The sequence below is a fragment of the Berghia stephanieae genome, chromosome 1, assembly GCF_034508935.2.
Source record: "Berghia stephanieae isolate SIO BIC M18660-M18661 chromosome 1, UCSD_Bste_1.3, whole genome shotgun sequence".
Classification (NCBI taxonomy): Eukaryota; Metazoa; Mollusca; class Gastropoda; order Nudibranchia; family Aeolidiidae; genus Berghia; species Berghia stephanieae.
In genome coordinates this window covers 91,344,730-91,357,004 of record NC_088360.1, presented here as the reverse complement: position 1 = coordinate 91,357,004, position 12,275 = coordinate 91,344,730, and the positions used below count along the sequence as shown (strand labels likewise).

Here is a 12,275-nt window from a genome sequence, read left to right as displayed (position 1 = left end):
TATGTGCTTTTTTTCTTTCACAATAAAGGATCAATGACTGAAACCCAATCCTGTATCGTCCACGTTGGGTCAGCTACAACCGTCACATCATTCACCATGAAGGTCGGTGTTCCATACACACCTCGAGTGCAGCTGTACTTGAAATCTAATCGTGCTGCCATTTCATTGGATCTCTGTGAAAACTGTACGGAAAAAAAAAGAAGAATACAATGAGAGCTGTGATATTGGTCATCCTTGTAAACTATAGATTGTATTGTTGCTGTTGTTGTTGTTGTTATTGATGATGATGATGATGATGATGATGATGATGATGATGACGATGATTATTATTATTATTATTATTATTATTATTATTATTATTATTATTATTATTATTATTATTATTATTATTATTATTATTATTATTATTATTATTATTATATTATTATTATTATTATTATTATTATTATTATTATTATTATTATTATTATTATTATTATGATAATGATTGAGCTTTTTAATATAAAAAATAAACTTTTTTAAAATAGCGCAATATCCACTAAACGCGCTCAAAGCGCTTTATAAGGGACCTATAGCCCACAACAGCACTTAATATGTAGGACGACACATGATGCTTGTTAGGCGATATTACAATTTTTTACCGACTGATACAGCTCTTCTCAAGGCCAGGTATCATTTTACACTCGAGTACGATGTGAAAATGTGAGTAAAGAGAAGTTTCCAAGGACTCAACTATGTGCCGATCAGAGCGAGACTCGAACCCTGGATCTTCCGGACCGAATGCGAGCGTCATACCACAAGACGACATAGCCGCACGATGACGATGATTATGGTGACAACAACGACGACGATGTTTATGATGATAAGTAAAATATAGTAATCTGTAACTAGCGCGACAACGTTTTCGTTCAGCAGTGGCATGTGCTGGTCACACCACATTTCTAGTTTATCAAATCATTCGGCGATTGATGCCTTTTAAATTAGTATATCCCCTATGTCTTGACGTGATTAGGTCATACTGTTTACTTCTCCGTGATGCCACCCCCTTTGTGGCTTTATGTGCAACTGTAATTCTGGTTTCGTCTAAGGTTGTAAACTTGTGATCCTGACACTCTCAATGTTTCTGTATGCTTTCTTTAATAAGGAGAAGAATGCAGAGACAGTATGCCTATGGGAAGCTATGGCACGCACTACTGGAGCTTTTGGCTGCATATTTATTAGTATCATCCATCGAGCTCTTACACACTCTTACACAAGCCATGTTGGAACTACATAAAAAGCAAGAAAAACGATTCCATTGGTGTAGCCCTACTGAAAGAAAATGAAACCCTGTACATTAAGGGGAAGGATAAAGCAACGATCCTCTTGGATCAATTTAAATCTGTCTTTACCCCTCATGATCCACACGATACAACCACCCCACCGACATCACATAGGTGTGACCAATTTCTTACTAATATCAACATAAACATCTCAGGGGTTGAAAAGTTGCTGAAAAACGTCGATCCATCTAAGGCGTCAGGTCCAGATAACATCCCCAACACAGTACTAAAGGAGTGTGCTGAGAGTTTGCCCCCCTCATTATGCATAATTTTCCAAAAATCGGTCGACACCGGGATGCTCCCTAGTGACTGGCTGAAGGCAAACATCGCACCTGTATTAAAAAAAGGCAACAAAAATAAAGCAGAGAACTACCGTCCAATCTCACTGACGTCTGTAATATCCAAACTATTAGAGCATATAATCTGTAAGAACAGATGAACCACTTTGAGAACAATGACATCCTAACCGACCTGAACCACGGGTTTCGCAAAGGATACTCATGTGAAAGCCAACTCCTAATAACTGTAAACGACCTGTTGAGACTCCAGAATGCCAACACTCAGGCAGACATCGGCATCCTCGACTTTTCCAAAGCATTTGATACTGTTCCCCACCAAAAACTCCTGCAGAAACTAGAAAATTACGGAATTCGTGGCTCTTTACACACATGGCTTTCTAATTTCCTCACAAAACGTACCATGAAAGTAGTCCTAGACGGCACGTCATCGGATGAATGTCCAGTCATATCAGGAGTACCACGGGGAACGGTGCTAGGACCCATACTATTTCTTTGTTTCATCAATGACCTACCTCTACGAGTAAAATCTCAGATTAGTTTATTCGCCGATGACTGTCTAATATACCGAGCAATAAAATCTGCAAATGATCAAAAATTGCTACAAGAGGACTTGAATAGTCTCTAACAGTGGGCTAATGATTGGGGAATGAAATTTAACGCAAACAAATGCTACATCCTCAGCTGTGCTGTAGTACAATGAGACCTGCAAGTTAAACAACACCGTCCTGAAACAAGTCGACGATAACCCATACCTTGGCATCACCTTCTCAAAGGACTTGAAATGGGGGAAACACATTAACAAACTAACCCAAAAGGCAAGCTGCACCCTCGCGTTTCTCCGCCGAAATCTTAGCCACGTCGGTGGGGTGGTTGTATCGTGTCAAGCAAACAAAACGCCTACTCGCACTTGTGAGATCACAATTGGAATACGGAGCAGTTGCCTGGGACCCCTACCTGAAAGAGGATATTCAAAAACTTGAGAGAGTCCAGAGACACGGCGCCCGGTTCATAACTGGGAACTATAAGAGCAGAACACCAGGATGCATGACAAAAATGTTAGAAGAAAGAAATCTCATCAGCCTCCAACAAAGAAGAAAAGAAACCCGTCTGTCATTCATGTTCAAGATAATAACAGATCAAATACCATAAATAAAGGCAGACTCCTTTCTCACGCCACGACCAAACAAAAGAAAAATCCGAGCACTCACTTCGCCAACCACATAACCGAAAACCCCATTGACAGATACGCCACAAACAATTCGAACTGCTTCAAAATCCCACAGACAAGAACACAAAATTACAGAAATTCTTTCTTCATTAGAACTATTTCGGAGTGGAATGGGCTGGATGAACTGGTCATCATGGCACCACACCTAAACGATTTCAAGGCCCGACTGACATGGGCCCGCGCCCAATGAGGACGCCGCTGAAATACAACCAGACCATTGGTTTCTTCAGCGCCAACCATACAGATACAGATACAGATACACTGTTAGTACACACTTGTATCATCCCATGATTTCGGACAGTTTGCTTTGTTTGTATGTAATAATCAAGTCTTTGTCAATCTTATTGTCTTATCACAATTGCTAAATTTTGTGCAATAGTATGGTTGATTCTATAATTTGGGAAGATATTTTTTCACCTTTCTATGGTACGGGATATTCCATATTTCAGAACCGGGGCAGCCTGACCCGCTTCTCCCTATCGTCACATGATAATGATACGAGACAGCGAGCAGCGTGGTTTTAAACAAAGAAAATATGTGCTTTTTATTCTTCATGCTGGCAAGAACTTTTCATATGCCATGTAATCAGAATGCCTAAAAGTCAAAACACGATCTTATATATAATATTTTTCTCCTCTGGATACACTTCTCTGCTCGTCGGAGAAATATTTCATCAGGGCGTCCGCCATTGTTCCGATAGTTTATAGCCCGTTACTAAGTAACTATGCGTCATTACGAGGGAATTAACCGGTAGATAACCACGCCTCTCGGACAATCGTCATAATGTAAACAATGGCAGTGATTGGTAGACACAGCAAACTACACAGGTTTTACTATAGATGGTATGTGTTAAGTAAATACCCACTGTTCTACCTCTTGATCAGTAGAATCATCACAGAAAACTAGGTGTAAACTTAAACGTTTCTAATATGATCGAGAAAATCGTGTGATAACTAGTCACCCATTTGTCAATATAAAAACAATAACAACGATCAGATGGGGGTCGAATAAGTTCACGTTATTGTTTATAAACAACCAACTATGTTTGTCCGAGCACGTGTGAAGGTGTGTCACAAATTCCATGTTTTATTGGTCAAAAATCTACTGGTTAATTGACGTCATGACTGTTGAATGGTATTATAAGAACATAAGAATGTTTATGCTTCCCATCACTTATTCTTTTTATGCATCATTAATATGTCTATAATAAATAATACTTTTTGTCAAGTGTAAATAAATTTGAAGTGGATTTAATTACGGGGAAAAATCAATCATATACGTTTTTATAGTCTTAGCAAAACAGATTTGATCCAATAGTTTCAAAGTTATGAGGAGGTGTCCGCTAGTGCGGAGCGGTCCCAAGCATGTTTAGGACCGCTGGTTCTACTGTCCCTGGGAAATGAGAACCGCAAGGACCGGTTCCAAGAACCGGTTCTATTTCGACATTGGCCATTCACAAGGCTCGTTAGGACTTGGGGCCGTCAAAGAATCGGTTCTTTTTTTTACATTGGGACCGTCAAACGATGGGACCGTGCCTGCAGTAGATGGCTGTAGAACCGCTAAGTGAAAGTGAGAGCGGAGAAGGCTTATTACCTCAAAACATGAAAATAGTGCTATAACATTATCCATTAAGCATGTGTGTGTGTGTGTGTGTGTGTGCCTGTGTGTGTGTGTGTGTGTGTGTGTGCGTGTGTCTGTCTGTCTGCGAAGATTGATGGAGCGGGTCACGTCAATGTTAGTGTTAGGGAAAAGGAATTGTTAATATTTTGTGTCTGTGGCATGCTGGACTATTGGATAGGACGCTAGTCTATTCCAAACTACTTTTCGCCAGATCTAACAAACCCAGCTACCCATTCACTGCTGAGTAGACAGGGAGTTCAGAGGAAAAAACAGCTCGACTGCACCCGGGATCGATCGCTGGCCTTTGCGGATAAAGATTGCTCTATCACCTGAGCTATCGGGGCCCCCAAATATTCTATTGGCCTTTTTAAAAATACAGACGTTATAACTGTTATTTTGGAAGGAAGAAATAATATGTGAAACTCATATGATTTGATTAGTTAAAACACCAAACGAAATCTTAATATTATTGTATTATTTTAAATGACAACAATGCGATAGAAAGGAGTGGTGACAAGAGAGAGACAAAAGAAGACAAAAAATCGGACTTGCTAGGTTCGAAACACACACACACACACACACACACACACTCACACACACAAACACACACGCATCTTTAGTAGTCACATTCATTTCAAACAATAACCCATTAGAGAAGAGGGGTCATGCCTTCATCATAGATCATTGTCATTGCGATCATTATGGTTTAGTCAATTTTGAAATTTACCCCGTATAATGGATCGTCCAAGGCGTGCGCCTCCTGTTCCCCCCATCTCACACACGAAAGGGCGGTTTGCGGAGTGGAGGGAGATGGTCGTCTGTGTCGTTTAGTGTATAGCAAAGGGGGTGGGTGCGATTAATTAAGTGGGATGGGTGGTGATTTGTGGATGGTAGGCAAAAGAACCGAGGCAAAGAATAGCTGGGGCAGTAGTATGGCGCGAAAATCGCTGGGACCGTTGAAAGGTTATAAGAAGTAAGGACAGCCAACGGTTCTCCACTTTGGGACCGGTCCCCGGTTCTCAGCTAAAGGACCGTGGGACCGGTCCCAAGAACCGGTCCTCAGCGCGGCACAAGTGTCCACTTCTCCCAACACAACACGACTTAGGACAATCCTTATCGTAATGAAATTATGATAAAGCCTTCAGACTTTTAAAATCTTGTCTAATTGGTGTTATTATTTATTTGATAACTTCATCGAAATTGCAAAAGTGTAAAGCACACGGCCTATGTTTATATTAGTAATTAGAGAGGTTAAGCAGATCATACGTTTCACCCATCACGCATGACGTATCGCGTATCTATCACATGATTATTCTCATTATATTTTTTTAGAAATAGTGTCGCTATGCGATTTATTTATTTATTTATTTATTTTTTTGGGGGGGGGGGGGGGGCACGGGAAAGTTTACATCGTAATATTCAATTTTTTAAAATCGCAACTGTTTTTAATTATATAATTAGAATGTATGATCTGCTAAACCTCTCTAATATCACGAAAAGTATGGTATTAATTAAAAACAAAAGTTCAGTACATTGTAATAAATTTTACTCACCTCCTGCTTAGTTTTATCCACTGACATATTTGTAACAAGGGCAGCCACGGGTAAGAGAATGTTGTCTAATATCTCATTGTCTGTCTTGTCCACCACCGCTTTCGTAACCAGACTATCGATCTCCGCGTATACATCAGTCAAAAAAGGAAAAACAGCTACTCCTTTCGTTTTCTTGTTGACTACGTGCGTCAGTTTCGTAATATTATGGGAGTTACGGTTGTAGGGCAAAGAGAAAGGCTGAACAACTAGCTCAAAATTCTTTCCTGACATTCTGTCTCCTATATCCATCAATACTGGAAACGCTCGTTTTGAGTCATGGCATGTAAAATCAAGAAATGCAGTCAACTTCACAATAGTGTCATAATATTTACTTGTGCACTTTTTGTAGACAAATCCTAAGGACCTGCGAGGAATGTTCATTTTCATATGGAGAACAGTATCGACTGGGTGTTTTGACACATTATGTGAATTTCGCATTCCGTACAAATACGTTGCGAAATTAGCAAGGAAATCTGTTGAGTGATAAAATATTATAAAATATATATTATATATATATATATATATATATATATATATAATATATATATATATATATATATATATATATATATATATTTTATATATAATGTAAATTTTCACTCACGTTTTTTTGGCCGAGACGACTCGTTTCTGTGTTTTTTACACTTCATCAGTCGGCGTAATCCATTGTAATGTCCGTAGAAAACTCCAAACGGACATTACAATGGATTACGCCGACTGATGAAGTGTAAAAAACACAGAAACGAGTCGTCTCGGCCAAAAAAATGTGAGTGAAAATTTACATTATATATTAGCTCTAACCACTATTATCGAGCACTTTCGTACCTACAAGTACCCACCAACACTCATATAATATATATATATATATATATATATATATATATATATATATATATATATATTTTATATATATATATATATATATATAAATTTTAGGGTGCGAGAAAAAAATTCAGAATCATTCAAAATTTTACAAGCAACAAAAACAAAACCTTAAGTTAATACCTACTTCCCAAGTTTAATTAAAAATCATCTTTTGGTTAAGAAACTATGCCAGTTGTACCAAGGTGGTTAAAAATCACGATATCAAAAGTTTTCAATCTTGCGTCTTGTTTTTGAGCTTTTGCTAGAAATCCACATAATGATGTTATCTACGGTCAAACAAAATCAGACATTTCACTGAATTGATTTTACCGCGAAAGCAATGGGTTTATATATACATTTTTAAATTATAGTGTCTGCTTTGTGAAAGACAATAAATATTATATTCATTGACACGTCAACCACAAAAGTGAACTCTTAACATAATGCTACATTGTTAGAAAAAAAATTATTCCGGCTCTTTTTCACTTTATCCTGATGAGTCATATGTTTTTTGTTGTTTTTTATTTATTTTCAACAAGACGGGCAACTTCCCACACAAGTAACACTACACTAAGAGTGTGCTTTATTTAGACGAATTGCAATCAAACGGATAAGTAGAGTTAAAATAAAACAGTCAGCGATGGCGTTCGACGATGAGAAGTATTTACAGTGATGAGATTAGATTGGGGGAGGGGTGCGGGGACGACGGGGTGGTCTATGTTTTAAGTCCATGATGTCCACACACAACAGTTAACGATTTTGTTTTCTTATCCCTCCTCGCTGACGACTGTTTGTTAAAAATGGGTGTAAACAAATTGCACGGCGAACACTTGTAGAAAAATTAAAACCCATTGTAAAATTTCAAAGAAGATCACCAAAAAAAAACAATCACTTGAAATCGTGGATGAACATTGATAAAAGAAATATCACAGTAAAGATAATACTGTCACGAGTAAAATGATATAAAATTCATTTTAAGAAAATGACAATTGATCTTTTAAAAATCCAAACAAACAAAACGTCTGCCTGCTTGGCGTGTTGGTGTTACAAATATTATGAATCACGAATGAATGAGTCTCTGAATTACTAAATGGATTACACAGCCATATTTGCCTGGTAAGGTCCCGTACACTCATTCCACTTTGAAGAAGTCCAAACAGGTAGCTAACTGGTTAACTCTAAGGAAAAGTTCTCACCGCAATCCTTACAGTCCAACAGGCAGGTTCAATGTATTTAGGATAAGCTCAGTGAAGATGACTAGACTTAACTATCAACGTTAGTTGGAGAAATTATAGTAAATTTTGAAGCCCCGACTGACTGAGTGTTTTTCTAACAAAGAAAAGATGCCAAGTTTAATTAAGTTTACACGTTCAGACGCATATTAAAAACCTAAAAGTAAAAGCTTACCAGCTATTTTCCATCAAATGAATGTTTACACAAATTTCACCAATCGCGTTAACGAATTTCTTTGTTCAATAAATCCGCGTCATTTAATTCCGCACGACATCATACGACGAAACATAAAATAAATAAATAAAACGAGCGCCCAATATTTACGAAACATCGTGCACATATTAACAGGTCTGATGGCCGATCGGAAATATGGGCTCGATTTATTATTGTTGTAATGTACAATATTTTGCGTTGGTTTGAGAGTTTTTCCATTTCATTAGTAAGCCCATAAAAAAATTAGGCTATCAGACCTGCAAATGAATGCACGTCGTTACGAAACCTAACGGTTAATATACAAAATGCAAAATGATATCCAATGTCGTGATTCATCGAAACTAAATATTATGTTGATAAGTTCTTTATCAATGGTACTCTTTAAAACATAAATTGAATCAAATGTTTTTGGGGTCTCCAACTTAGTTAATTCCAAATTGCCACGGTTATATTTATATTATGAATTAGATTATTTTTTCCTAGTGAAACCAAAAACTAGAGGTGCCTAAATGAGCCAATAAGATGGAGAGAGAGAGAGAGTGGAGGAGGAGGAGGAGGAGGAGGAGGAGGAGGAGGAGGGAGAGATCAAAATTATATAAATCAAGCATAAGGCAGGGGGAGAGGTGTTATTGTAGAACACTTGACGGCGTTAGTGTTATATTGACTCCCTACCTACCCTATTGAGATTATATATATATAAATTAGAATTAGATCGATTGTTGAAAATTATTTGTTACATAGTCAAAGCGGATTCAGGACGGAGAGGAGTACTGCAGATGCAGTTTGGACCCACAAATGGCTTGCTGCCAAAACCCTGTCAGAAAAAGTAGAAATAGTTATAACTGGAATAGATATGTCTGCCACCTTCGATACTATCAATCGCCAATCCTTGTTAAATATTTTGAAAGGAATAGTTATGGAAGATGAAGTTAGATTAATCAGATTCCTTATAAGTGAAACCACCAAAATAATCGGTGCCTCAGATAATAAATCATTCCTTGACAACATCGGTACACCACAAGGAGACAGCCTAAGCCCTGTTTTATTTATCATTTACCTAGAAAATGCTTTAAAAGATGTGCGTAAATATGTACCTTCGGCCCAATCACGTTTTGAAAACGAACCCCCCATGGAAATTGCATATGCAGACGACATGGACTTTATTGGTCTGAAACAAGTCAATGTAAATGACATCCAAAGAGCCTTACAAAATCACCAACTGTACGTAAATAATGACAAAACAGATGTAACATGTTACAGTACAATTTGGTGCTGATCAAGTACTGTCACAAAATACTTATTTATTTTCACTTTATGCATGACGACCATTTGCCTTTCAATTTATTCGAAGAGAATTTTAAAGCTAAGTTTACTTTATTTTGATTTCATTTTATGTTTTTGTTTTTTTGTTTTTAAGGGTTTTACGGCGCTTGGAACACATTTAGGTTATATCAGCGCCAGTAAAAAGGAAGAAAATGGGATAGTAAAAAGTTATAGAATTACAATTACAGCACCCAAGAAAAAGTAAGACATAGGGGAACTGGGAACAAATAGGGATCAGATGTAGCTTCCAAGAGCATACCACCAATGTACTTAGTTTGAGATCACCTAAAAGTCTCATCCAGACACAAGCACAGGTCCCAACTAAGAGGAATACACTCAAATGTTTACCAATCATATAATATAATATGTAAACTAAACATAATACAATGCATAACAGAGAGATGATTTACAAGGAAAAAAATATCATCTCCCAAAACTATAACTATACATTCGACTGTTTCCCTCCCAGCCAAGGAGCTCCGGCAAGGATCAGGACAAAACTAAGTAATCTCATTCCAAGACAATGACAGGAAACAATTGGGAAACGGGTATGGGGGGGATAGAAGGATTTCATTTTAGAATATTTTTTACCTTTTTACCCATCTCTCTTACCCAGTTGGGTCAACCTAGTTTTGTTTTTTATTTTATCTATTTTAAATATATCTTTGAAACGCACCCTTCCTCTCCCGTTCACCCCGTCTCTCTTTCTTTCTATCTGCCCCAGCCCCCCTCCTCCCCTTGATATAAAAAAAAGTTATTATATATATCTTAATATGGTAGGTAGAGGGTCAATAATAACACTATCGCCGTCTAGTATTCTTCAATAACACATCTCCCCCCACCCCCCTATCTTATGCTTGATTTATATAATTTTTCATTTCTCCTTCTCTCTTCCGTTGCACGCACATAATTTTACATATAATGTTTTAACTAGGATGTCAATCTAATAATTTCGTGTTTACTCGATGAAGGCCAAAGGTCGAAACGTCGTTTGTTTTGTGTTGTTCCCTTATATATGAGTCACATTTACTCACTTTTTCTTTCTCTCCATTTTTCCTAGTGACCTCCCTGCCCCATGACGGAAACTAAGGTTATCCATCCACGCTCGAAAAAAACCCCAGAAACAATAACATAAAACTCGCTGAAATGTTATACGGTATTTTATTCAGAAATATATAATTCTATCTATTGATAACAATAAATAACAATGTAACTATTCTTCAAAAGCAGTCATAACAAATCGGTGCAAAATAGCTACCTAGATCTATTTTATATTCGAAGGCAAGTAAACAATAACAAAGGAATCGGCATTTACTTCATACATTATTATTTAAAATTAAGTACTCACTACGATAAATTTCAAAGACTACATTAAAAACATATTATGTGAAGTAGCTGGCCAAATGTATACGATCCGTAGAGATCTAAAACGTTTAGGCACACAATCTATAATGCACACATTGAAACAAAGGTCCAATATAATGCCATTCATCATCAGCACTAGTAAAAACGAGTACGACAAACTAAACTCATAATGTTTTGGCTATAGCATTTTTTATTCAGCTAACGGTTGGAAAGGCCTCAAACTGACCCAAATTGTTACGGACTCATTGTTGTTGTAATGGAAACATTTAGGCTACTCTCAAACCCAAAGCAATGTATGGTCCATTATAGCAATGTAAAACGATTATCAAACTTGCAAATGTGCACATAACTTCCAACCCTAAATATTCAAGAAATCCCCCCTCCCCCTCTCTCTCCTACTTTGCGAACATGAGTGAGTTAAAAGTACAAAGTATACTTTAATTTACAAAGAATTAAAATATCAATCATCAAATATTATTGCTTTTTTATTGTTGTGCCGGGGATTATGCCTTTTAATTTTGTTGAAATTTTGCGTCAAAACCACAATGTTATGGTATTTGAAAAAGAAAGGCTTCAAAATTACGAAGTTCGAAATGTTAAATATTAAAAGACTTTGGTTTGTTTCCTAAACGAGTGTACTTAGACTGCCATTCAAAATGTTATCAATATACAAATTTTTAGATTTTAAAGATTTGCAGTAAGAAAAAAAAACTATTAGTGCTGCCCTGCATGCATATTTGAAGATCTGATAAACTAACGCAATTATGGGAAAAACATTCGGTACAACAAAGAGCTCATAACAAATGGGTTATCATACTTGCAAATAAGTTCTTTCTCCTTTATCATATGATACATAAAAATTCCTTAAATGAGCTCCTTTTATTTATCATATTTATTGCTTTGATTGTCAAGATAGGAGTAATTTACTCCATCTACTCCTTATAGCACTCGTTTTCTATGTGTTGGAACTCAAAAAATTATATTATATTCATGAAAATATGATCAAACAGACATATTCAACTTATCTAAAAAGTTGGAAAAATCCAAATTTAGAACACTTTTTGCATCTGTATAAGTGTCAAGAGCAATAATTTTCAATTAATTTCATGGAGTAATAGAACTGTTAAAATATATTGTGTATTTTTAAAAATGTCCAGCACCAAATTCAAATAGGGTTCCTAATATCTTACACTACACATTCAAATATTCAATATGT

General features: G+C 36.7%; 2 protein-coding genes across 2 annotated transcripts in view; one reads left to right on the top strand and one right to left on the bottom strand.

The window, feature by feature from the left end:
* Positions 1-8,407, bottom strand: part of LOC144964834 (uncharacterized) — an 8,467-nt gene extending 60 nt beyond the window's left edge. The window contains exons 1-3 of the mRNA XM_078899519.1: positions 8,333-8,407; positions 6,023-6,534; positions 1-182 (exon numbers count right to left, since the gene is read on the bottom strand). The exon at positions 1-182 is cut by the window's left edge and continues 60 nt beyond it. Coding sequence (XP_078755645.1) covers positions 18-182; positions 6,023-6,499 — 642 coding nt within the window. The 5' untranslated portion in view covers positions 6,500-6,534; positions 8,333-8,407 and the 3' untranslated portion in view covers positions 1-17. The remainder of the gene's footprint in view (positions 183-6,022; positions 6,535-8,332) is intronic.
* LOC144958984 (uncharacterized) lies at positions 8,016-9,647 on the top strand. Its single transcript, XM_078891324.1, has 2 exons — positions 8,016-8,041; positions 9,113-9,647. The coding sequence occupies exons 1-2, from the start codon at positions 8,016-8,018 to the stop codon at positions 9,645-9,647; spliced, it is 561 nt and encodes a 186-aa protein (XP_078747450.1).
* Positions 9,648-12,275: the final 2,628 nt, after the last annotated feature.

Bases quoted from the DNA above. Each gene is read 5' to 3' on its own strand.
- LOC144958984 (XM_078891324.1), top strand. From the start codon at position 8,016: ATGGATTACACAGCCATATTTGCCTG. The intron at 8,042-9,112 runs GTAAGGTCCCGT...TTTGTTACATAG, and splicing joins TACACAGCCATATTTGCCTG to TCAAAGCGGATTCAGGACGG.